Source organism: Sparus aurata, chromosome 11, assembly GCF_900880675.1.
Source record: "Sparus aurata chromosome 11, fSpaAur1.1, whole genome shotgun sequence".
Classification (NCBI taxonomy): Eukaryota; Metazoa; Chordata; class Actinopteri; order Spariformes; family Sparidae; genus Sparus; species Sparus aurata.
The window spans coordinates 6,960,288-6,987,629 of record NC_044197.1 but is presented as its reverse complement, the minus strand read 5'-3'; the positions used below and the strand labels follow the sequence as shown (position 1 = coordinate 6,987,629).

Below are 27,342 nucleotides of genomic sequence, written 5' to 3'. Positions count from 1 at the left end.
AGTGTGCATGACAGGTAAACAGAAACACGAATTAAAACTTAACAGAATCAACAGAAAAAGGAGAAGACAACACGTTTTTAGATAATAAATGTTCATGTTTAATTAAAATGTAGACACACCACACGGAAGTTCTGCGACAAATATAAAAACAAATACAATGGATTTTTGGGTCGAGTATTGAATCATTCCTGGTGCAAACAGGAAGAGCACTAGGTTGGTTGGGACTGGCACGTCTCCTCAAACTACTACACAGGGTCAGCATCTACAGTATATGTTTGCATGTGGAGACAATGCATTAGAAATTATACATATATTCAGTCATCCATTTTATCATCTAACAAAAAGTGAAGTGATCTCAGTCGAGCAATCCTGCAGAAAGTCATCAAATGAGCCGTTTCTCAAGAAAGCCGCAGGCAGCATTACTGGAGGTATTTATGTCTATTACATGTATGAAATACACTTTTTATTACAGATTAAGATTCTATTCCATAATGCACTGTTAACAGATTTGTTCAAAATTGAATTAAAAACAGGCAATCACATGTCTGCAGGAAACAAAGCATCATTTCCATGTATAAAAAATAAGGTTTGGCTCAGTCGTAGGATACATTTTCTTTAGAAATATACTTTTCTGTCATGAAATCCTCCCCTGAAGGAAAAACATCACCCGACTCGGTTCAGACAACTGATATCAGTAAGGCAAAAAAGACACATGGAAGCCTCTGGTCTGTGACTTCATACTTCATACTGAACCTTTGATTATAATAGCATTTGATGATTCACTACAATTACACTCTAATGTGGATAAAATTGAAATGATCATAATTGTATTCGTGCCTAGAATGTATCTTTAAAGCGAGAGTATGTAACTTTTTAAAGAAGACACTGCACATTCTTCCACGCATGGTTGCAATTATGTAACATATCTGTATATTTACATTATTCCAAATGTTTCAAACAATGTTCGCCAACCTGACTACACATAACAAGAATTAAACTTTAAGACATCAGCTCTTCTGTAAACATTTCTGCACATATATTTATATTGGCATGCATGGTTGTTTATCTATGACGACAACAATTCTCATGATCCCACACTACTTCACGACGTGAAACTACAGATTAGTTTTTCATTGATTTTAAATTTAATTTACAACACAGTCCACCCTCACTCAGTTCTGTACTTTCACTGGTTTTGCTGCTACAGTTCATTTCAGTCTGGTGTGCTGAGAGGTTAATGGTGGCTGATGTTGGTTAACTGTCGCAAAATCAAGGTTGTTACTGGTGTGTAGCAGACAAGGCTGAGTCAGTTTGCTAAACTTGTGACACTTGCCCATTTATGCTACTATTGTGCTTTAGCTTGACTGTGTTTCAGGCATTTACTATCATGTAATTTCCACTTTTGGCAACAAAGGCAGTCATTCAGCAAAAAATAGTGTAACTTTAATTCTTGAGGCCCGAGTCTGAAGCTACTTTACCAGTTTTGGTGGACATGTTCACATTATCACGGTCTGAGCTTGAGATGTAGGACGACATCTCCTTCTCCTTTACCCGCTGGAGACATTACTAAATATTTACTCATAAAACTTTAAAGAGAAACAGCTCACTGAAATGTAAATGATTATCAGCGATATTTCACCGTCTTGAGAGTTCTTTGAGGACCAGTATTGTAATGAATCACTCCAGTAGGAGCATTTTAAACTGTGGTCATGTGCTGTTTCTGACCTTCCAACAGTTAAAGCTGATGTAGATCCGTCCTAACTGTCCTCCTTTAGCATCTCTTCAATCTCCTTGTCCCAGTTGTCATCGCGGTTCTCGTTATCATCCAACACGTCGTACTCCTGAAGTTCCTCCTGCAGCTCTCTCTCCCAGTCAGGAGTCTCCTCTGAAAAACACAATGTTGAGTCACTCATTGAACTCCACTCGTTGCATAACAACCCAGTTGAATAAAAAGACGTACCCTGGTGTGTGTTGGGATCTTCCCTCTTCTTGTCCAGCACCAGCTGTTCCATTTCTTTGCGTAGGTCGTCCTCATTTATCTTGCATGAGTCAAAAGCATCACTCACAAATTCAGACACAGGCGGGCTGGTGGAGATCTCCTCCTCATCCTTTCATAACAGGAACAGAAGGAGGTCAGAATCTAACTCTAACCCCATTTTAGTAGGATTACTGCTTTATGATGAATTTATTATGATTTTTTCATTTATTTATGGATTTTATTCTTTGAGTGCAAAGACTTACCTCACTTGTCTTTGGTTTGGTGCTGCGGATGGCTGGGGGAGCTTTCTGTTTCACGACATCTGCAGAAATAATTTCATTTGATATATTCAAAGAACATTGGTCAATTATACATCGGTGGTATATCTGGAAGCTCCAGGAAGAGATCTGAGAAGTATAAAATCCCTCATCTCATTTCAAGGTGCTATTTTGCCAAATATCCCAACAAAATCAAAAGTGGTTAATAGCCCAAATATACCTAATTATAATCTTAATAGCTGAAACTACCATTACCAAAATCAAAGCTGACGGGGAAAAAATAACTTAATTTAAACATACCAGATTTACTTTGGAGTCAGGGCTTAATCAGGATCAATAAAAGTTAATGATGCGCCAGATTAAGTCCATTACAATTCAAGATTATTACATCGTTTACACTATTCTAACTCTAAAATGTATCCGGATGTACTGAATAGCTGTTACAGATGTCACAACACGTCAGCAGATCTTATACACAGACAGAGAAAAAAAAAGAAAAAAATCATCTATATATTTCATGATTGTACTTTCCTTGCTTTTTTGAGAATAAATATAACATACCAGAAGTATATTAAAAAGAGAAAGTAAGATGATATTGACACAATTAATAATTTTAATAGTGCAGATAGATCCCGATATAGACTCTTGGTATTAATTCTGCGATCAATAGGAATTAACTGATACACATATTAATAAAAAAAAAACAATTTGGTTGATAGTCTATATGATTGTTTTGTTTTGGTTGTTTTTCAGTCGCCTTTTTGTACCAGAAACGCAAAGAAATCTTAATTCAAAACAAATAACTGAACTGTTTTAAAGTCTTCTTTAAAGAGCACGATCATACAAATGTGTGACGCGGCCCGCTATTTGTGAATGCTTTTGTGTGTGACATTAAAATAAAAAAATGTTAGTAATAATTGAAATGCTTTTGAATTCTTTGTTTTTTCACTGACAATAACACTATGAATAAAAACACAGGCATCATAGTCGTACCCTTTTGGTGAACACCCTCAGGACTGGTGCCAGTTTTCTCCCCGTCTCTCCGCTCAGCAGCCTGCTGTGCTGCCAGGGCTGTGAGCTGAGCCGACTGTTTTATTAAGGACACGCGGTAGAAGTAATTCTTCCAGAAAACTTCTTCTTTCACCCTAAAAATTAATGACACAGAGAAACAGTCGGTCACATCTGCGGTGGAATAAAACATTTCTGTTTTTTAATAAACCCACTCTCGTGCGGGGTTGCTCGTGATGAAATCACAGGACAAAGTATTATGTGAGTGTCAAAAACAGTCTCACTGTTTGGGGACCAGATGGAAGCGCATCTTCCGAAGGAGCTCATCTTCCTCCAACATCACCATGGCGACTGGATACATTTGCTCGCAGTCAAATTGAAATTGCACCCCAGCAGGAGGATCTCGCAAAAAATTTCTCTTGTCCTGACGCCAAATAAAGCAAAACAATAAAGCCACATTTGTCATGAAAAAAATATTATTGATGCACGCCATCTTTCTATATAAAAATAAACATTTTTACACAAGGAGCCAAACTCACAGCTGAGAGAGCTAAAATCTGTTGCTGCATGGTCTCCTCTCCGTTGTAACCAACCCATGGTGGCACAGCAGCACCTACAAACAATGCAAACCAGCCTGTAGTTACTGTATTGTACTAAATAACGTTACATTTTTTAAAAGCACTCTACTCAGTACTTACCAGGCTTTCTCGCTTTGTTCTCCTGAACAAACCTTTCTTGTTCTTTCTGGAAATCACCCAAAATGGTCTGAAGGAAGAAAACACATCAACAAACTTTTGTAGAATGAAGAAGAAGGTAAAAACAAGTAAATTAAGACGGACATCACCATATCTACCTTATCAATAATTCCATTTATCTTGCCCTCCTCCACAGTTTTCTTCAGGGTTTGTGCTGTTTCAACGACGGACTCCGACAGTTTCTTCGAGGCACTGCTGGCGAAATTATAAATGTAACCTGTAGAAAAGCAAGTATAACAGAGATTATTGATGTTACATGGGTCACACAGCTGCAGTAAAGCGTCTAAACGAAGTCCTCCATTACAACTACAAGTGCTTCAACGACTTTTTCAACTTTTAACAGACTCACCACTGAAGCCCTTAGCTTTAAGAAGTAGTTGAGTCGGTTGAGCATCTCCCTCAGCAGCACGGGCCTGTTCACTCTCACCACCGGCAGTCTGTTTGTTTATGTCTTGATTCTGGTCTTCAACAACAGCCTCGCCTTCCTCTTTAACATGGCCATTTTCGTTTTCTTTCCCAAGCCAGGTGCCCCAGTTCTTAAACATACTTCGAATCTTTTGATCAGAAAAACTCACAAAAACGTATTTAACATGCTCTAATCGTGACTTTCCCCGCTTTGTTTGTCAGTTTTCTGACAGTTTGAAACTAAAAACTAACACTGGCAGCTGGTGACGTTTCAACATTAAACCACTTCCGCGAATCGGTTAGGTTTGGCCCTCTTGAACCCCCGTCTAACCCTGACGATTGTCATGGAAACGCACGCGCTCCCCCCCTTGAAATTTCAGTTAGCCAAATTAATAGTTAGCTTACTAAAAAGCGGATAACTGTGGTTAAACTATGTCTGCCGCTCCACATAATATTGTTAAAGTGTCACCGATGAGGTTAGGATACATAACTCTCAGCAGTTAGTTAGAAGTTTATTTTTTAGAAGGAAAGATGACCTTACTTGCAAGCTAACGGTAGGTGGCGCGCTTGCGCTGTGTTATCTTCCACTTGTTATCCCTGTCGTCCATGGATGGAGCTAGGTTAGCTTAGCTAATTTAAACTCTCCAGAGTGTGTCAGTGTGTCGTTCTCGGCTTGTGTCATGAAGTAGGATACGGACTGAAGTGCTGCGTTGGAAACAGTGGAGACTCTCAGTTATTTACCCCCCGAAGCCGCTCGCACAACTAGCGAATTATTAAAAAAGTGTTTCATTGGAAGAAGAAACGGTTTCAAAAAGATGAAGTATGTGTAACGTAAACCTGGGATATAGCTGCGTGCCACCCGGACGAAGCTCTCTTGTTCACCGGTTTTTCCAGAAGTTGGATTCACAGGTAAGGTCAGCCTTTTAAGATGCGTTTGTAATTCATTTTTAGAAAGCTAAGGCCCTCACGGAGTTAAGAAGTAATTTCAAGTTAAAGTGCTGGTTTTATACGATGATTCGGTCACCTAATCAAACCAGCAAGTCTGTTGAACTGAGCTCTGTTTTGCTTTCTTGTTGGTTCAGGCGAAGATGGTTTCCATTGTACTGCTCGACAATGTTTGTGTGTTTAATTCTCTCTGACACATAAGAGCATTAAGTTTAAGTCAGCTTGTCTGGAGTATGACAACAGGTGCTTATGCATCGTTATAGAATTTCTACATTGATGACTCAAGGAGGCAAAACAGCTTTCATGACCAGCGAACTTACTGTTTACTTACTACTCATTTTGTGTTTCTTTCAAATTAAGAGCACATATATAATTTCAGTCTCAGTCTGCTAAAAATGATTAATCATAACCACGAATGAAAATCAAAAATCTATGGAAAGGTTCAATCATAAATACAAGCCCTCGTAATGTTACTTCACGAATTTACCTCGAGCTTTAAAAGGTTGAATTAATGCAGAAATCTTAAGATGACAGACATTTGTCTTTAAATATTATTTGATAAATGCTGGTTAAATGTTTTAAAACTGTAAAATCATATTTTTCAAGAGAAATGCGAATTTATTTAATCAGTATCTCCAATTAATACACACTTTACATATTTGGTCCTAAAGGATAACTGTAAAGAAGCTTATTTGAATGCTGCTAGGATCCCAATGACATCACATTTGGAGGTTACTGGCAAAATATATCAGGGATATAGCAATACGGTCCAAAATTGGTGCAATCGTTTAGCTGTTTCAGACAATTTTTTTGTTAGCATTTGTTTATTATAATGGTGGTGCCATGTTTGAATGTGAAATTAGTGTATTACTCAGGACATACATGCTCTAATCACTCTGCTTTTGTCCTGCCTTTTTTGATTACAAACATTATTGTCAGAGATGCCAGGTAAATCCTACACAGTGTAAAAGACAAAAGGCTACAAATGAGCCAGCAACAAGTCTGGTACACAAGAAGGTTTTTATATATTTATATTTTTGTAATTGTGTTTAACTTTAAAGGTTAAAGGTTTTGTATTCATGCATCAAGCAACTACACAATAATCTGTCACAGTACCGTTTGATAATGAAATGGTTTGGTCTAAAGCAGCCGTTATGTAAACAATGTAGGGAATTGAAACAAGTACATACAGATAAAAAATACATGGTCCAAAAAAAAAATATTACAAAAAAAATGTTAACGTACAAAGTGAAAACAATAAGAAGTGTAAAAGAGAATATTTGAAATTAAATATTTTCTGAGTCATGACATATGTTTTTTAGCTCATCTAGCCAATGGCAAATGCTCAGTTAGCTTTATTCAACAATCATGATTGTAGAACATTCAGTAGTCTTTTACGGTCACACTCCGGTTCAGGAAGGCTTAAAAGATCAGCAGTATAGCAGCAGTATACAGACAATGCTGAGCTGTGAAAGTGATCAGTAAAATCTTGATCATATCTAGAAATGCTCTGTCAACGAGAGTAGAGATGATGAAATTGGGATAATATTCTTTCCTTATACACCAGTACCAATAAAGATCTATTTTAAAGTTTTAGTTTTATGACTGTTGGATTGGAAAGAAAATTGATCTTTTTTAAATATGTCAATGTATTTTAGAAGAAGACTTTTGATCTTTTGTTTGGATGTGCTTTCATGCTGTCTTTACTTTATAACAGTACCATGGATACTGAGGGATACAAAAATGATCCACACTACACAGAAGCAGAGAGCCTTTGGCATGTGATGCAGAAATCAGGAGATCTGGATCCAAGGAGCAGAGATGGTGAGGCCTGGAAGCTGGTGGAATTTTATCTAACAGGAGGAGCACCATGGGGATTTACACTCCGAGGGGGATTGGAGCATCGAGAACCTCTGCTCATAACCAAGGTAAAGACTCCTGTAAAGTAACTCTTTTGATGTCAAAGACAGCTGTTCACTGAAAGACAAAGTCATTCATTTAAAAGATTCATTTCTCTGCGGTGGCAGTAAACACAACACAGGGGCCCACTGATAACTGTGCTATATTCAGAGCTTATCAACATGTTTAGGGCTGACGAACAATAGCTTTAAATGCGATAACAAGCAGGGCTGTGACTGTGCAGTGACACTCCCTCAAGGACAAACACACACTGAAGAGCCTCTTGTAGCAGAGATGCTAAATTGGCTAAATCATAGGTACCCTAACAGTTACTCCGTCAGAGGCCATAAATGACCTTCATTGTTGCTGTCCATGCTAAACTAAGTGGAGGTCACTTACTGTGGCCATTTTCCCCTGATCCTCCATGTCACACACTCCGTAGCCACAATGCTACACCTCTGACAGTCTGTGCTCCCTGTGTCCTATGTAACATTTTTTTTTTAATTTATCTTGTCTGATACAAGAGAATAAAATGAAATGTAGAGGAGGACAGGGGATGATATGAGACAAAGTATAATATTGTGAATACACGCAGTACTGTCTTCTTGTTTGTAACTATGCTATTTGCGTACTGTGTTGGTTTGTTGAATGGTTGGTCAGCTTGTCTTGCCTTAACAGACTGAAATATCTCAACAACTGTTGGATAGATTGTCATGAAATCCAGAGGGTGAATCCTACCTATCGTGATGATTATCTAACTTTTCCTCCAGTGTCACCAACAGGTCTAAGTTTTCACTTACTCAGTGAAAATATGCTAATAGGAACATGCTAACAGTTATGTGCAAAGATTGTAAACATGGCAAATATTAAACCTACTTAACATTCGTATGATAGCATTGTCCCTTTGAGCTTATTAGCATGCTGATGTTGCTGATGTTTGTAAATATTCAAAACACGAACTGTAGCTGCCATGACTTTGTTAAACGGATGTATGAGCCACAATATGCGTACGGTGCCCATGAGAGGGAGAGTAGCCAACCATGGTGCAGGCCAAGCAGCTCAGAAACCACACCGTTACCTCACTTCTCTGTTGACTGTGTAATGATTTACTACAAAAGACCTTGCTTGTTAATTTGACATGGTACAATACCAGCACCTGTTTGTCGGGAGCCGTGTCCCTGCCTGATTTTCATCTGTTTTTTCAGTATTTACCCAAAGGGGGTCCAAAGTCCAACTCAGACGGATGAAACTCAGGATCTCAGGCACCACATGGGCTTAGAGCGATACAGTTAGGATCATCTCCACCCTATTAACGCAGATTTTACAAGAATGTAATTCAGATGACTAGAATTCAGAGCATTTTAAGTCTTTAAGCTGTAAGAATAAATGGCATGGTCACATTGCTGAAGTGTGGCTGAACCATTACCCAGTTGGATTACCGTTCTTTGGTTTGACATTGACAGCATTTCATTGTTAATGTTTTGTCACTCAATGCCACATCTTCACTGCAAGGATCAACGAAAAATAGGACCTGTTTGCCACTGATGGTGAGATTCCTCAAAACTTTTTTAAAAGCTTTTATTCTTATCCTTTTGCCTATATAATCACAACCCAGTTTACCTGGGTGAGACAAAGAAATGTTTCAGTAACCTCATAAAGTAAACTGGCTATGGAATAGACTTAACACATGTTTGTCAAGCTGTCTTGAAATGCGTCAGAGTTTAGCTCGCTGTCACTTAGGCCCTGGTGTGTGTTATTAGATCCCACCTGGACCTTTGCTTTCTCATATTTTTGCACTGGGTTGAATTTCAGTTCGGCGGGTAGCCATGTGGTACCAGGAGCAGGGGAGGAATGTTGGAGCTTTGTTTGATTTTCTAAATACGGTGAATTATCTGTGACAGCCTGAAGCCCGTTGGAATGGCACGATGGGATAAGTGAAGTCAGGATTAGTGATTTGTTCTCGTTTGGAGTGGCTCTCAGATTATAGCCATTGCTTTACAAAGGTATGTTGGTGAATTATGTCAGTTCACTAGATTCACCTTACAAAATAACATCATTGCATTGTAGCCTAAAGAAAGGTCTACATTATGTCTACAAACCACTGTCTGCTTAAATGAAAAAAATGTCTGAGGCCTCTTTTACCCAACATTCATCTTTCTAATGACATAAATATGTGGAGATACTGCAGACATAGTATGCACATAAGCCTATATGCACAACCTGAAGCACTTTGCTCTATTTCTGGCACATATTTTTAACATGATGATTTCAGTTAAACAGTATTGTTGGCTGTGCTTTCACGCACATGTTGCAGTTTTAAGATAACAAATCCTGCCTGAACAGGTACGGATTGCAGTGTTGCAGGAGCTAAGCCCCGGTCACAATGGTTGTCAGACTTGATCTAATCTGTCAAAATACAACCATTTTGTATTATGCAATTAAACATTGTGTTAATTCTGTTCTTCTGGGAAAAATGTAATGTAAGAAAATGCGATGAACAAGTCAGGCCACTTAAAAATGTTGAAATCGGTTCCCCCTCTCATTGTGAAATATTAAATCATGTAACACAACTGCACCCATATGGACTTGTTTTTTAAGTTTCCAACAGCTACTTACATATACTTCAGCCACAATCCACTTTGTTCGTCAGACTACACACCTTTTTGTACTCATCAGAGATGGAAGCTAACTAATAGTAATAGAAGTACCATATTCTGCTACTTTGCATATCCACCCCACCATTAGTTACTAGTTACTTTACAGATTAGATTTCATTCTTCATCAGAGAAAGACATGCCTTACTTTGGCTCTATATGTTTTTATCTGTATTCAGGATAAACAAAAACCCACTGTATCCATTAATTAGAGAAATCCTGAATTTCAGATTTAGTAAGCGGCCTGTAATACACAGTGTATACCTACATGTGTATATATGTGTACACATTTATACTTGCTTGTGTTTTTAAATTTTACTAGAAAATGTTGATGGGGCTCTGTGGAAATCCTGTGTTGTGCTGGAAGTCGGTCATTAGTTTATGTTAGCCAACTCCATTTCTAAACTATCGTTAGCTACTCTTGCCCTCTGTTCGCAGAGCAGAGGGAAGCACTGAGACAAGGCGCTTGAGGACGTGCATAAAGTCACATCCTTTTAACTGTCGTTGAAAATCCGACCCAAGTCCTTCACAAAGAAATGCACAGTTCAGCAAAATTAAACAACTTAAATCGTCCACATGCTTGTAAAGACAACCGAGAGAGAAAGAGAGGGTCTTATTTTTCACGTCACATTACAATCTGCTCACATATGGCCAATAAAAAAGTGATTAACATGTAAATTACTACAAACTGCAACATATAGCCTTTTGCTCAAGTTCTTCTCACATGTCACTTTTATTAAAATAATATTTTAGTGATATCTTTACTTTTCCTTAAGAATGACTTTTGTCTACTCACTAGTAATCATAAAAGTCCATTTGGCATTGACTTTTGCTTTTTTTTGTTACATCTTATTATTAGTTTCACGTCTTTGTGTTTGATTTTAGTAGGAATGTCTGCATATTATTTATTAGCCCGAAATATGCAGTGTTAAAAAGGGCCTAATGTAATGGATTTTGTTGGCAGTTTTCTCATCTAAGTGCATTCTCACTAATTGCTAAAATGAAAGATAGACTTTTAAAAGAGCCCACAGTTTGATGAGCGGTCCAAAGTATCAAAGTAAGTAAAAAAAAGAAAGAAAAAAAGGTCCTGGATCTAATTAAAATTCTTAACATTCCACTCATAACTCAGGTTATGCTCGAGGTCTTCGTGGACTTAAAGTCCTTAGTCTCAATAAACTTATATAATCCTGTTTTACACAACACAGCTGGGCATGCACCTCATACATATGTTTCCTCTGCCAGGATCACATTTTATATGGATGAAAATATTGTTTGCTCTCAAAGAACCGCTGCCAGTAACAGTGCAGAAATCTCTCTGTTCTTACATGCTGTGATAAATCGCCTCCAGGTAAACAGGTTTTACCAATTATTGATTCCTTTTGTGTGACAAAACTGTGGACTTGATTTGACTATTTTAGGATTGCCTAACCACTGGGGCCTGGATGATTTATAACAGTGCTATGGCTGTTGTATGGAAAAAGGTTTCAGGGTCCAGATAGTTTTCTATTTGTAGGAGTCAGGATTTTGGAGGTAGGAAAGTGGAACGCTAGAATGATTATTGATCAGGCAGAGGAGAAGGGGAGGGAATGGGTTGCTGTGTGCTCTTGTATGTACTGTAAATGCCTCATATTTACATAAGATATTAAATGTAGTATTGTAAATGTTCTGTAGCCTTATCTTAATGTTAGGATGCTCACAGTTATTTCCATATATATCTCATCTGGAATTTAGGAAACAGAGGGTCACTGTCTTTTGTAAAGAACAAATGGCACCATTTTCTGCTACCTTACGAAGATGTTTTTAACTATGTGTGACAGTTTGCACAATCTCTACATGGTTTTCTGCTATGAAACAGGCTGGTTGTTTTTGCACTGTCTATCTTTGTGACTGAACAAACTGTACTGGGGACACTGTACAGGGGACACACCGGTGCTTTGGGCTTATTGCTAACTTGCTCACAATGATGTGCTAAAGTTTAGCAGGTAGGTGTTTATTGTTGCACTGGGTGCTCAGCATCTTAATATAGCATGTTAGCAGGCTTATATTAGCTAACTAGCCATAACACAAAGTATGTATAACTGAGGCAGATGGGGATGTTGTCTGTTTTGCAGTTATTTGGTTATAAATGAAAAATACTGGACACATTGAAATTCACCTGTCCATTGTGTTACATGAAAATTTAAGGGAATTCATCAGATCGCCCTGGTGATAGAGAAAAAGTCAGAAGATCACTAAGATCAGCACAATTCATCCTCTGGACTTCGTGGATATCTGGACAAAATCTCATGGAAATCTTTCAAATAGTTTTTGAAATATTTGAATCTTAACCACAAATTGTTATATTTCAGTCTGGACCAAGGTGATGGACAGATCAACAATGTTGAGCCACAATACTAGCATGGCTAAAAAATGTCACCTCTTGGGAATGATGCTTAAACTTCCAACTCCACAGATTTGGCAAACATTGTTATTGCTTGCCACAAACAATGTAGTGAAAAGCAAGAAGTGCTTCAAATGGCATAGTACTTAAAACATCTGTCTCACTTATAGAGACACATTAAACTAAGAGCAAAAACAACTGTGCAGAGGTCAAATTTGGGTGAGTTTGTTTATGTGGTTGCTGGGGCCTTGTCAAACAGCTATGAACATCGTCAGTGATGTGTGCAGGCAGTGCGTAAAACCATGCAAGAGGTCTGAGTTCAGTGCCCTGTCAGCTCGCTGCACAGGACATCAGTCAGCAGAAAAGACACATTCCTTACCCTCATCGCCACCACATCCTTCCCTCCGTGTCCCGCAGAGGGACATGAGGCTATTTTTGAGGATACTCAGGCGTCCAGGATGGCTGCAGTTTGACTGATTATAGCCTGGAGGAAGATGGTAAACAAAGAACATGGTATGGCTCATGTTGATTGGGTTGACAAGGTGAAAAAAGTTTGGAAAAGGAGTATAAATCTTCTGCCTTGATGTTGTGTGAACTCCGAACACTGTTTATTGTTTTTATTGACATTCTTAAGATATATTTTTTTATTGTGGAGCAAGGTTTCGTTATAGGTTGTATTGAAAAAAAGCCACGCTATCACCGCCTATAATGGGAGATGCATACAAAGTGGTACTGAGGGGGAAAATAATTAATAAACAGGAGAAGTTCAATACTTTATTCAGCCAACTTAAAGTATTACAAAGATATCAGGATATCAAGGACAGAGCAGAACCAAATAGAGTAGCAATTAAAAAGTGCAAAATTAGATAGATGAGATCTATTCAGAGGAGGTTAAAAACAAACTGGAATTTCTAAAACAGGGACGTTATGAGGCAGGTTGTAAGTCGGTGAAATGAATAGCATATAAATTGAGGAAACAGCAGGCAGATAATAGAAATAAGATGCTCTCGAACAAAGCAAATACAATGTAACCTAGAAGATATTCAACATAGTTTTGAAGAACATGGTAATGAAATATACTCGCAAGAAAAACTACATAACGAAAATGATTTAGAAAAGTGTCCTAAACCTTTGAACCTATAATCAAACCAGAACAAAATAAAGCCCTGGTTACTGACGTCACTGATAACGAAGTGAAGGTGGCAATATCCAGACTCGAGCCACATAAGAGCCCAGGCTCAGACAGCTTCATGGCCAAATGGTATAAATCTTTTAGTGAACAGATAACTCAGAGACTAAAGAATAGAAAAAGAATAAAAGACCCACTACTGTGTAGCCTGGGGCTGAGACACAGACATCCTGGCAAGTTGTCATCATTTGTTTTAATGAAAAAAAATGTGTAGGCTAGGAAGAAAACGTACTGTTACTGTCGTCAGACAATCAGTCTTTGGCCTGACCATTGTTCACGTTCTTAGGCCTAGATAAATGTGATTAAAACAAGTTTTGTTTTTTGCTTTCCCTATACAGTTAAGTTTTTTCTCCCTTGTGGACCTGAACTGTTGTTGACCTTCTCTGGTTCTTTGGAATCACAGTTTACCATTCCTCTCTGCTTAGTCTGAACTACCGACATGCTCTCCTGCCTGGTCTGGTCCCAAATACTGTCTAATCAAATGTATTGTAGAATTTTCCACTGCCTAAAAAGGGTATTGTAGAACTGTATATCTGATTATATGTCACACAGTTTGTAGTTGCTAAGTTTCATTTTTCCCAGTATGCCTTAAAGGATAATTTCACCAAAAAATGAAAATTCACGGCTGCTCTTCTCACCCTCATGCGGATGTTGGGTAAAGTTTCATAGTCCGTGAAACATATGTGGAGCTTCCCAGCAAAACAACATTGTAGCCTTCTCCTTACCAACTGAAGTAGATGGGGAATTAACATTAAATGGCACCAAACAGCTTGTTCAGCGTGATCCAAGTCGCCAGAAGCCCAAAGATTCCAAATTGGACGATTACAAAAGACGTTATCAACACCCTCAATGTGCAGTAGAGCTTGGGCACCCACTTCAGATAGGGTGCACACTAACATATTAGCCCTGCAGCTACAGGAAAGATTTCGTCTTTTAAAGAGTGTAAATAACGTTTTTTATAATCAAGTTCATGTCTTAGGGCTTTCTGGAGACTTCAGTAAGGCCAGACGAACTGAATAGAGGTATTTCACCATTTACCCTTTTATGGCATTTAGCAAACACTTTTGTCCAAAACAACTTGGCGGTGGCTGCCATGCAAGGTGCCGACCAGCACATCAGGAGCAGTTTGGGGTTCAGTATCTTGCCCAAGGACATTTCGACATGCAGACCAGGGGAATCGAACCGGGGACCTTCCAATAACAAGACACTGGCTCTACCCCTTTGTTTTGTTTTTTGTTGTTGTTGTTTGGTGTGGTTTTCAGTTGTGTTTTGACATTTTAAAACATGCCCAAATCTTCTTCTACTTAAAGTCTGGTGTTATTCTATATTATTCTTATTGGCAAGAATTTCCATGAAAAGAGCAAAACTAACAATTGATACATCCTATTTATACATCTTACAGTCTAATAAATCCAAGCATTGTTTTTGGAGCCAAACCCTGCTAAATCTCTTTCCTCTGTGCCACAGAGCTCTATTGTTCTCCGAAACCTATAACGACACATCAATTAGCCACACCATTGCACTGTGTGACGTGTTCTGCATTCCCATGAACATAAGTCAAGAAGTCATTTTAGGCCAATCTCCCATACACCGTCCTGTCCCCTCAAATACTAAAGCAAGTTCCACAACTGAAAATAGTCCCGAATAAATGTACTATTTAAAGTAGCGTTTGCTAAAAATTAAAGCTCCCAACTTTTTTAGGAAGTTACTTACTTACTTTTTTTTTCAAGAATTAATCTATATAACAGTTCAACGTCTTCAGTGTAAACCAATGGCCCTTGGGCTGATTGTCCTACTGTCATTGGTCAGAATTTCAAAAAGCTGCTGTATGTGTGGTTGTCATTTAGCAAACTTCTGTCCGTTGATTGCAGTTAGCATTTCCTCCCTCCTCTCTACGTCACCACACTTGCAAAACTATTTTCTTTTCATCAAGCATTTTTCGGCACTTGAACGGGTAGCTTGCCCTGTTACGCCATTGCCAGTGAACAGGAGGATCCTGCTCTCTGCATGTTCACAAGCAGAATCCTGATTGGATAAAGTCTGCAGGGATACCAGGAAATTGCTTTTTCTCTTTTAATACATAAGCAGGGGAAGGAGAGACATGGGTTACTGACCAAACACTCTGTAACAGTGACTCTGAACATACAGTACTGCCGGATTAATCCTGTAATACAATTTACGACCTGGCCTACAACACCTCCTAGACCATACTTTAATCTTGTGTAACCCATAACCACTAATTTTCCCTTGTGGAAGACGGCCAGTTTGCCTGTGTGATGTCCATTTGGTGCTTGTGGACCTCAGTAAATATATTCTAGTGTTACCTCATGAGAATGACCTTCCAGTTTCTTTGGAACGGGGGTGTTCCGTGTCCATTTTAAACATTTTAAGTTACTGTAAATGCAACAGCCAGTGATTCATTTTCTCTAGAAAACATGACCATATCAGGAGCAGCTCAGGAATCCAGCCAGCCATCATAAAAACACTCAGTCCACCCTGCCTTAACCCTGCCTTCAAATCGGTATTATAGAAAAATGAACAAGGGCTTTGATCGGAGCTCTCTGGGCTCTGGTTTTCTGTTTTGAGGATAAATGCCATATAACACGTAATGGTCTGTAAATGTACACATACCTCTGTAGTTGAGTCATATAACCCCCTCTCACAGGTTGAGGGGAGAACTGATAATCAGCTGCAGAGCTTGACTTTTTTGTGTTAATGTGCCAACTGCCAAGCACGTTCTCCCTGCTTTTCTTTGCACACTGAGACGTGCTGTCTCGCTGACTTTTATCAGACTTTCTGCGTCAGTGTGAGGACAGCACTGACCTTAACACTTCGTACATCTGACACTTGAGAGACCTTGGCTGTAGCAGTGGTTCTGTTAAACTAATGTCTAATATTTGGTAGGTCTTCCCTGGAGGTATCAGTAGACTGTACTCTGTTCACTATACTTCCCTTTGACATATAGTTTGTGTTATTGCAGGTGTCTGCCCTCAAACAAACACAGGACCGTTTGTTTTTACATCATCTGCTTCAGCCGCTTTTTTGAAGTATTTTTATAGCCTTTGATCCTTTTCTTTAGAGACCGGCCTACCTGCTGTTAACTTTGATAAACACTGTGTTTCTTCCGTCACTGTCACCCTATAACATACCTCGAGAATGTAAACAAGAGACTGGTGGCTTTTAGTGCATTTCTCTCATGAGTCCCCGAAGCATTTTTCTTTGTAGTTATGCAGCCCTCGGTTGTGATAACTCGACTGCCATTAACATTCGCTCAGATCATAATTGCAAGCCATAGTTTCTCTTAATAGTCCACACATTAGAGAATATTTAGCTGACAGATCCAAATTTAGCATTTGTGACTCACAAAAAAGGGCTATAGATGACGAGACATGAAGTGAGAAAAGATGTTCTTGTTTACCTGGGTACCTTACCATGCAGATAGTTTAGGCTTTATTTCTCCAGGTTCCCTAATATTTCTTTTTGTCAAATTTTGCCATGGTTAAGGAGGTTGTCTAATACAGACGAGCAGCCAAGTCTCAGTTTCATTTTTATAAATTCAACTAAAAATAAATAAATTGATAGACAAGCTTATCGTCTGCCAATGACTTTAGAGGACCGGAACTGCCAAAATCAAAACTAAATGAAGGATAAGTAAACATCCCATTAAATGCACCCATAATAAAATTGAACGTAAATGTAGACATTAAACAATTTATAAAATGTGTCATAGACTGATACTTTTTGCTTTGATCTGTCTTTCCTTATACTACCTACCTAGTTCCAGCACCCTTGCTCGGACCACAGACATTTTCGAACTCAGCCTTCATTTTGACGTGAACTGCACACCTGTAAAGTTTCTTCACAGTATCTTGCACTGTTGTGATGCTCTTGTGCTGACAAAAACCTGTCCACAGGCAGAAAAAAAAACAAAAAAAAACAGGCAGGATACTCAAAATCTCTTCAGTGTTAGTTTTAGCTACAAAATGTGTCTCCAGGAGTATGTTATCCCATGATGACACACACACACACACACACACACAGACTCTCAAACAAAAAAAACAACTTTACTGGCCGCAGCTGTCGTGTCTGGTAAACACAGTATGGAAGCTGCTACATAAGGTCTAATCAGAGAAATTTGCACCACTGTAAAGTTTAAACATCTGGGTTTTGCTTATCACAAGTTCTATAGTGCTGAGAAACAGTAAGTAGCACCAAGGTTAGGTCATTTGAGGTTACTTAATCTCTTTCACAACACTGTAGTGGGAAGCCACTGGACATATGAAGTCTTTTGGCTATGCACATATTCAAAATTCGGCCGATAGCTGATAATTGAACCATATGTTTTTTTTATTTGTATTTATTGCCCCAATTGTGCCAAGAAAACAAATAAAAATTAAATATCAAGAAGGTAACCGACCTGTCTTTCAGACCTTTGTTAAACATCTTTGACATAGCACAAATTTATGAAATGGCCTATAATTTGACTTTCTTACAACTACCTCCTAAATGAGAACATTTTTCAGTAATAACATATTCTTACAAACTGAGGGAACTAGCTAATAAAATGCAGCCTGTGGATTGTATACTTCTTTTCAATGGTGGCTTTCCTGATAAATGCAAATGTTTTGCACATCGCACATTGCAGCACCTGCTCTGCCCCAAGTTCACATTGCGGTCATGTCCACATTCCAGTTGCATTTATAAAGACCGTTTAATGTCTAGGTGAGGTCTAGGCCTGAGTTGCCTCTGAATTTCCACACGTATCTCTCAGATTGCAAAATGCATTAATATCCTTAGTAAACTCTTTCATAGAGCTTCCTATGTTCAATTTAGAGGCCTGATATATTCTTGCCATAGAAACAGATCGGCTGGTGGTCCTTTATCATTCCTACTCTAATTAGCAAACTTGGCAGCAGGAGTTGGCTTCCTTAAAATATTTTTGGTGTCCCTGTAAAAGATTGTGTTCAATTCTCAATTTTCCATCTGTTGTGTTTATGTTCCAGGTCGAGGAGGGCAGCAAGGCAGCAGCTGTGAGTCTCCAGGTGGGAGACGAGCTTGTCAACATCAACGAGATTCCCCTGAGTGGCTTCAGACAGGAGGCGATCTGCCTAGTGAAAGGCTCCCATAAGACCCTCAGTCTGGTGGTGAAAAGGTAGGAAACCAATCCCCAGTCCCCTCCTCTGCCCTCTCCTGCTACATCTGCCACTGTCACAAGTGCACCACCCCCTCAACATAACAGGTCACCATGGTAACATTTCCAACAAACCAAGGTGACAGAGGAGTGGAGACCGCGGAGTGTTGCCCTCGCAGCTGTTTGGCTACGTAATGTGTCTCTAGACCTGCCTGTACTTTTTGGGACTGTTGGTAGCTGGATGGTCCTGTTTAGCCAGGTTGTTCTGGGTTGTAGTCAGCAGGAGTTCATGGTTTGCGACACAGTTTTTTATGATCAAGGTGAAAGAAGGAAGTGCCGCTGAAGATGACATCATTTAGATCCCACACAGGCAGTAGAAGGAAGGACAAACGAGGGGAAGTTTTGATGCATATGATACTATTTGTCACTGAGATTCTTTTTTTATCAGTCAGTTGGTTTCACACCCTCTGTGATAAGCCATTTCTAGTTTGCATTGTTTTTTTGTGGAGCACTCTTTCTTACTGACCCAAGAACACACTTGATGAACAGTACAACTATAAAAGATGGATACATAGACTCTTTTTGTCATAAGCCAGTCCCTGTGACCTATTGACTCCAGGGTATTGTTTAGGCTTCATATCTTGTTTAACTGGGGAATCATTTGTCAACATAGTGCTGGAGGCCGTCTTACAAATGGCCTTGTTGTGTATGAAACACTGCTTCCATTGTCTCTTTTAGCCATCCGCATTTCTGTCTGTATTGTATCATATCATAACGTAATCCCTGGACAAATCCCGCCGTACAAGGAAGTTCACTCACCATTTATCCTTCCTTGTGGAAGGATAAATGGTGAGTCTCACTCATTGTTATGTATTCTCAATAGACGTGTCTATTATAGGATCTGGGAACAAGGATGCATACTGTCTATAACAATCTGTGTCTATTTGATTACTTATGCTATTGTTGGACAACTTTAAGGTGCTAAAGAAACCTACCTGCTTAATCAGCCTCTTAATAAGACTAATACAGTCCTACATTAACAGCAATTTACTGCCAAAGTTGGAACAGTTTTGGTCACAACACGTGTAAGGTTTCTTTATTTCTGATTGTGTTATTGCTTTTCTCATTGGTCTGAAGTGGGATGGCTTAGTTGGAAAAATTATGATGGGACGTTCTTCTGTGCACCATTCACAATCTAGCAAGCGTTTGAATCACAATCTGATGACTGTGAGGTGGACTTGTGCTTTAAGATATGAATGAGACTGTGTGACTGTTTGCTCATGTTGCCACAGCCACCGTCAATAAAATTCAATCACACCACACCACACTCATACAGAATGTCCGAACCCACTTATACAGAACCATACAATCATTTTATATTTGGATATTTAAGGATGTTTTTTTCCTTTACTTATAATGCAACCAATAAAGAGTTGTAGAGAATGAAAACTTTTTGCCACACCTCCCTTTAAAGTTGTCCATTTAAAATTCACAAACGTAAGATTTACTGCAAGACTGCTATGGAGAAACAGAGGGAGAAAGGAAGTAAATACTGGGTAGATGAAACCACAGGAGGATAACTAAAGGATCTGGCCATTGTCATTTCAGCGTGTTTGTAATTGTAAATGGAGAAAGACATTTCCTTACAAGGACAGATCCTATTGTTCATATTGCATTTTACGCAGACTTTCAGTCCCATAGGACACTCTTTTCCTTCTGCTTGTCTATGTTGAAGAATTTAGTTTGTTCTGACTGTCTCAAATAGCATCTCCAGTCAGCCATTTAGCAGGGCTACAATAACAAGTCTGTGTCTGATTTAGAATACAGCATAGTGATAGTGGTTCATTACAGAACCTCAGAGCTTTAACAGCAGTCTTGTTCTTTTTCTGTGTGCTGTGTGCAGAAAGCTCTGGTGTCTGGGTTTTGAAGCATTTCACACTGTAGCATTACGCGTCACTACCTTTACCCAAACTGAGCCCTTGTGTTTGACTGTAGCTTAATCTGTGCCCGAGCATGTGAGGTGTCAACTGTAAAACACCTTTCTTTTTATCTCAGGGATAATGTTGGATAGTTGAACGAGGATCAGGAAGCTGTCAGAACCTGCTCCGGTCTACAGGTGTGGTCTCTTTACAGACAGCACAAGGGAGGAGCTTGATTTATTTTGCATGCAGTGACTAATGTGAGATCGTAGGTGTAATGTCATTTGGGAGAGGGGAAGGGGAAAGGCTTGTCACACTGCACACAGAGAGAACAGAAAGGTGTGGTTATCTGTGGGAAAGCATCTCGGCCTCTTTGCACATGCCTCGACAAAACTACAGCACACTCTTGAGTCTCTTCTTCAGTCTGTCAGATAAGGGAATCTTAAAAGTTGTACAGACATTTTTTTACATTTTAAATATAACTTTATCAAACTGATTGAAAATATCTCAGTACCAAAACAAAACCAGGGTGTAGGCTAAAGTGAAATTTAGCCTACACCCTGGTGAAATTGCACGTTTTATACAAAATTTGTTTAACACTTGCCAACACTAACCACTGCATACACTCAAACACTACAATTGTCCCACATCTACACATTATATTTTCATGCATTCCAGCTTGCTATTGTTACCCTTGCTCACTATAAATTCCAAAAGCTGTAATTTGGCTAACTGTGGCAAATCTTAAATTGAATCCTAGTTAGCAATATGTAATTTTGAAAGCAACTTAACTGAAAACAAAGAAAAAAACAGCACAACACATGTTTTGACCCCTTCAACTATAAATCACAAAAACACAGATAACTTGAAACACCAAGCAGAGCTATATCTGTCAGCAGAGCTACTCTCTTAAGTCTAGCTCTTGATTTTAGCGCAGGTTGGATTTATTTAGCATCAGGACACCCGTAGTCTGGTTTACCTTCCTTTCCCTTTCCTTGAGGTACTGACAGCACAGTGAACTTTACAACATAAAACTTGAATTGTGTTGTAGCGTTTGGTTTCCCCCTTCTGGCATTGTTACAGAAGTACCACGCTTACTAACATAACTTCATTATTCTGCATTAGAAGAGACGTCCACTGCAGCAGATGGCCTCCGTGTGTCTATATTTTACCTGTTGCAGCATCAAAAACACTGTTGCAATTACCATAACACATCCATGTAGCTATTTCAGATGAGTTAGGCCTGCACAGAGGTTTGCTGCAAAATCCAATTATGCCTGGAAAAGCTTATTGGCCTAACTTACAGAGTAAGCATTTAGCAGGCGTTGCAGAGCAGCGGCTTACATTTACCGGCCTTTGTTTTTCAAAATAAGCCTACGTAGTATGTTTGGAATGCAGTGCACTGAATTCTTGTCGTAAGTAGATTTCTTAAAATTGTTTTGGACTCAGCTGAGGAAATCATTGTTTAGAGATTTCATTGTAGCCCTGTCTTAACTGCACCCCCCCAATCTGTTTCTTTTTGGTTTGTTCCATTGCCAAGGTAAGTTGACAGAGTCACTGAAGTAGCTGTCACTACAGGAAGAAGATATCATTCAAATCTTTTTGTTTTTTAGGAAACTATGCAGTCTAATCAAAGAAAAAGTAAACTTGTTTTGAGCTTTGGTGGTTTTTTCCACAACGTGACATAAAAAATGTTTGTTCTTAATTTTAACCAACATTTCACGAGGTACGTATTTGAGTTTGGGGGAATTAATTATTGTTGGCCATTTTTTTGGGGGCAGTATTATTTTACCTCATAGGCCAGGCTTTACATTGTACATGAGAATGTTTTGTCTTACCATGGCAGGGATCAGTTGTGTTGTTTTAGGGATGTATAATCAGATTAGTGCTGCACAATTAATGAATATATTATGTTGTCCAGATGTGAGAAAACATGGCAACAAATGTTACATGGTCATAATTTCAATAGTTTTTTTCAGGGAAAAAAATGAAAATTATGTTGCAAAAATAATCAAATCCAGTAATCATGAATCATATTGCAATTATACTGTAAAAAATATCTGTAACATGTTTGTTTTTGTTAGTGCATCCCTAAATCAGAGCACATCATGGCTGACATTACATAGACATATAATCTTTGAATCAACTCACAACAGATTTGAATGTCAGGTGCAGGTTTGCTTGTGCAATTATATTGCAATAGTTGCAGTATGTCCTTGTGAGGGAGTACAGCTAATCCCCTAATTATTTGTTGTTGTTGCTCGGCTCGTGTTCTGGTGTATTTCACACTTAAGCTGTGATAGTGTTACAACAGGTAACAGACCGGCCTGACAGACACGTTGATTTGCTAATGAACGGAGAACGTGGAAGACTTAGTTATGGTGATGCTGTTCAGACGTTCTCCGTTGGACAAAAGCTTTCCAGGTGTTTTGTGCTGTGGGTCAGTGCAGACAGCCGGTGACTTGACAGCTGGTATGCCACTCAGCCCAGGAATGTGCTGGTCATTACATGCTGCTTACGGTTCACCTCTCTCACCCGAAACATGACTGGTTTGATTGTAGGGTCTGCTGAAGAGGGCCTTTGTCAGACCCTCAGGGACCAAATGGAATCCGCCGGCTCACCTGCAAAGTGCAGGTTGGGAGTGCATACAACCTCAGCATCTTTCTGCCCTGTACTGTACATGATGCTACATCGCATTTAGCCAGATGTCATACAATAGAAGATGCATCTACCTGTTGAAGTCACACATTGGCTGACTTGTTGTCACATGCCTTTTCATTCAAGAACCTCACACTTTGGTCAAATCAAAACTTATCAGATATGGTTAACATTCCATACTATATGGGATGGATTTGCTAATCTAGTAAATATTGCTCAAGTTGAAAACAATGAAAACCTTGTTTGGGCTGAATGCTTGATTGCTTCTTTCACAATAGATCACTGTGAATTTTATTGCCTTCCTATCAGCTTTAGGTTGCAACCATTCGTTACTAATCTTCTTGCCCGTCACCAGACCTCTAGCTGGTGTGCCAGAGCACGTTTTTAATAAGAACAGAACACTTGTTTGTCACTCAAATAGGAGAGTTTTCTACTATTTATGCCACTTGCATGGTCATTATCAAAAGCAACTGTTGATACAACTGCATTGCATTTGGATTACTTCAATTTCCATATTACAAAGATGTAGTTTTAACATAAGAAATATGTTGCAGACAGCTTTACTTTATATTACAATCTGGTGTATCAAGTCCCTGAAAATGTTGAAATTAAGTGTCTCTTGGGCCATTTAATTCCAACTGCCCAGCACCTGGCACACCTCTATCTTCAGTGATTTCCTTAACGAAACCAGATCTGTGATAGATTTTTATTATAGAAGTCATTTTGGAGCATGAGTATCCAGCCTGTACTGTAAAAACCTAGGCACCTGGTGTCTGCTTTTTTGACAAGAAAAACGATTTCAAAGGAAGTTCAAAAAGGTTTGTACACATTAATATATTAGGCTACCCAATATAAGGCACTTATCTGCAAGTGGGGGCACTGTCTGTTAATGTTGTCACTTTATATCTTAACTTTTCACTGTATCAGTTTTCCAAATATCTCACTAAACAACAGAAGTTGAAACTAAGCCCCCCTGGCAAACATTGGTACATTTACGCAAATGCTGATAAATGTTCATATGCCTAGCTAAAGGGCATAGTTTAGACCATTTATAAAAGGAAAGAGGGAAATCACACTGCTTATTGAGGTGCAATATAAAATACATTTTATTTTAAAGATTAAAAAATTATGTACAGTAAACATACCCATTTAAAGCACCTTTTAAAATAAGCAGAGCCAATTTAGTCTTAACATTGAGTCACAATGCATTTTGTTGTCTCAATGTACTTCGTGCAATCACAGTAAAATTGAATCTAACCTTTTAATCTTTTCAATCTCATCACTTAATTCAAAGTAAATATTATATTTGAGTAACAGCTCTTTAAATGGAAAAGAATGCTGTTGAAGCAATCTAAGCCCAATGAGCATGCGGCTTAATTATTAGGTATTAATGTATGTTCTTATTCATTGGACCACAGCTAAGAAGCCTAACTAACCATCACCTGAATTAATGAGTACAGCCAAAATGTTTGAATGCTAAGTTGTATCTGCCATGTGTTGCTGACACCCCTCCTTGGGCAGTTCCAATTCTCATTACCCAGGGCTCTCAAAAAATGGGGTGCCCTTCCACCCTAAAGAGCAACCTGTTGCCATAGTAATGGTGGAAATGCATGTCTGCCGCACAAGAGGGGAGATGGGAAGAGAAGAGTCCGGCATTTCATCCCATGATTAGCATATTAGCCCCTTAGAGCCAATGAGACAAGGCAGGTTACGGGAATACTCCAAAGGGACTGGCTGTGGCGATGGCCCTCCTCCTTCTCTTACACTCTTCCACCCCCCTCTCCCCCGTAATCCTGAAGGAAATCTCCCCTCCGGTCAAACTAATTCTACCCAGAGAACTTTTTAGCTAGGCCCTCTGTGTTGAATGTTGTGTTTTGGGGTTGTAGGTTTGGAGTTGGTGGATCAGTGTTGTGCGTTGATGCTCAGCGGCCTGCATGTCTCTTTATTTTGGCTTGTCTTTGAAGTGTCTGTGGAATGTGGTGCCTGACCAGCATGCGGGTACAACTGGTCTCACCTCAAGTCTAATATCGTTGTATGATCTTTTGGATTACACATTTCTTCTTTGTGTCCATTTTGAGCTCCTTCATCCAGATGTTTGGTGAGTCAAAATGAACATTATTTTATGTTTTATTCACTTTTTGGATTTCAAACCTGTGACTTCTGTGTTTGAAGGCCGTCATACCTGCTGCCTTTTGTCAGTGAATCACTGCGGGACATATTGGGGCCTTCTTTGGTTGGTTTTATGACCTTAATACTCTGTTATTGTTCCGATTGTTTTTGTCTTATCATTCAGTATGAGGTCAACCATCATTTAGGTTAAGCCATGATCAGCGAGACTTAACATTGCAGAACTAAATGCAAATTAATCTTTTTGGGAAAAGGCTTATAGGTAAAACAAAATCATCAGTGAATATATTAACCTAAAGTATTATTTATGAATTACCTGTGAGTTTGTCCTGAAGTTTCACAGGTCTTGTACACATATGCGAGCTGTTTATTTTTGAACGTGGACTGGTTGGTACCGGATACATTTGAAGTGAAATGGGGCTCCGAAGTGATCACTCAGAAAACAGTCTCTCCCCCTGCCCCCATTCCAGCCAACTGATTCACTTTCCTAGCATATCTGTGCCGGCCCAGCTGTAGCCCTGACGATAGGCCTAATAAAACCAGCTTCATTTGCATACCAATAGCAGGCGCCATGTGTGGCTAGCTCCCAGTGCCCTAGAAACACGGACTGTGAGGGGACAAGGAAGACTGAGCTCCATGTTGGCTTTTCTTTGTCCTCTAAACAGGCCTTAACTTTAATCCACAATTAATTTTGTGGAATCGTCCCACTTTATCGAGTTTAACCAAATCTCTCTCTCAATCTGAAAATTGTCGATCTATTAAATTAGTGTCGGGTGCGAAAAAATGGAAAAGCTTATGTTATTTGTTTCACTCGGTAGTTTGTTTTCAAGTCTCCATCTGAAGGAAGCTGTTGTTCGGACCTCATGTCATCAGATCATTGATGCCTTTAGACAAGGTGACTAAAGGGGCAAGACCTCATGACCTCATGGCTTTGTAAGGCAAGTCCTGAGCCCAATGAGAACGTAAGCGAGCAAAGCTTTGTCGCAAATTCTTGACTAGTATAAAGCTAAAACTATGATAACTGATAAATTGTTTAAGTCATTTTCAAGCATTAATGTAAGACTTTACTGTTTTACCTCATCATTTATGATAGTAAATGAAGAGTCTTTGGGTTTTGGACTGTTGCTTGGACAAAAGAAGCTTTTTAAAGATGAAATGTTGCATATTTCAGACATTTTGTGACTTAATAATTAATTGTTTACTTCTAACAATAATCTGCAGATTGATCGATAATGAAAATAATCATTAGTTGCAGTCCTAGACCAGTATAACGACAATGTTTTTCAGTTACTAACATACGATGCAATATAAAGGGTATAAATGTTAAGGGTTAAGGTTTTTAAAATGACTTTCATTTTGATTAGTTTCTTTGATAGATGTCAGAAGCTGATGCCTAAAATCTTGCACGAAAAACTCTTTGCGGTTTTGTAGTAGACATTTTTGCATTAATAATGAGGTAAAAATACAAAGTCAGAAACTAAATAAACAAGTTCTCAGAGGAAAATACGGTCCCCAGAACACCGTTTCAAGCTAGAAAAAAGGCAGGGGCCGCCACATATAAAGAAAGTAAAACAGGATGAAATTGTTTTGTCCTTTAATGTCAGTTTGTTTATATAGTTTATTCAGTCATGAAAACAAAGAGTTTGTTTATTTATTGATCTTTTACTGATTAAAATATCTTCCCCAAAACTACATAGTGCACCTTTAAACACAGTCCAAGTTGACTCATTTAAAACAAGTAGAAACGTATAATTGTAACCCTCCCCGCTGAAAAATCCTACACATGACACAATTACATCAACGTCACTACAGGTTGATGATGTTAGTTTTTCCCCCGTAGAGGATAGAAAGGTTGTCTGGGTGGCAGACGACAGCTTGGATCGAGGGGTGATGTGGCTGATCTGATTGTGTAAGAGATTCTCTGTTCTGTTAAGCCCTCTGCCCCATGCTGGGCTTCTGTTCCCCCTGGGACCATATGGCAGAGTCTGAGCACGAGCATTTCACCTCAGCTACGTA

At 39.0% G+C, this 27,342-nt stretch overlaps 2 protein-coding genes across 7 annotated transcripts in view; one reads left to right on the top strand and one right to left on the bottom strand.

Moving 5' to 3' along the window:
- Positions 1-74: 74 nt before the first annotated feature.
- Positions 75-4,743, bottom strand: LOC115590781 (synapse-associated protein 1). Its single transcript, XM_030432184.1, has 9 exons — positions 4,369-4,743; positions 4,118-4,236; positions 3,963-4,029; positions 3,804-3,877; positions 3,549-3,688; positions 3,250-3,401; positions 2,242-2,300; positions 1,961-2,108; positions 75-1,885 (listed from the first exon to the last, which is right to left on the bottom strand). Exons 1-9 carry the CDS (start codon positions 4,562-4,564, stop codon positions 1,758-1,760), a joined length of 1,083 nt encoding a protein of 360 aa, XP_030288044.1. The 5' UTR covers positions 4,565-4,743; the 3' UTR covers positions 75-1,757.
- A 24-nt stretch (positions 4,744-4,767) lies between these two features.
- The window catches only part of shroom2a (shroom family member 2a), a 38,495-nt gene continuing 15,920 nt past the window's right edge, over positions 4,768-27,342 (top strand). For 3 of the 6 annotated variants that reach the window (XM_030432180.1, XM_030432179.1, XM_030432178.1), the window contains exons 1-3: positions 4,768-5,333; positions 7,087-7,297; positions 18,495-18,643. In XM_030432180.1, coding sequence (XP_030288040.1) covers positions 7,091-7,297; positions 18,495-18,643 — 356 coding nt within the window. In that variant the 5' untranslated portion in view covers positions 4,768-5,333; positions 7,087-7,090. Of the gene's footprint in view, positions 5,334-7,086; positions 7,298-18,494; positions 18,644-24,818; positions 25,298-25,341; positions 26,222-27,342 lie in introns of those variants that run through there. The other 3 variants (XM_030432182.1, XM_030432181.1, XM_030432183.1) reach the window with 3 other exon arrangements.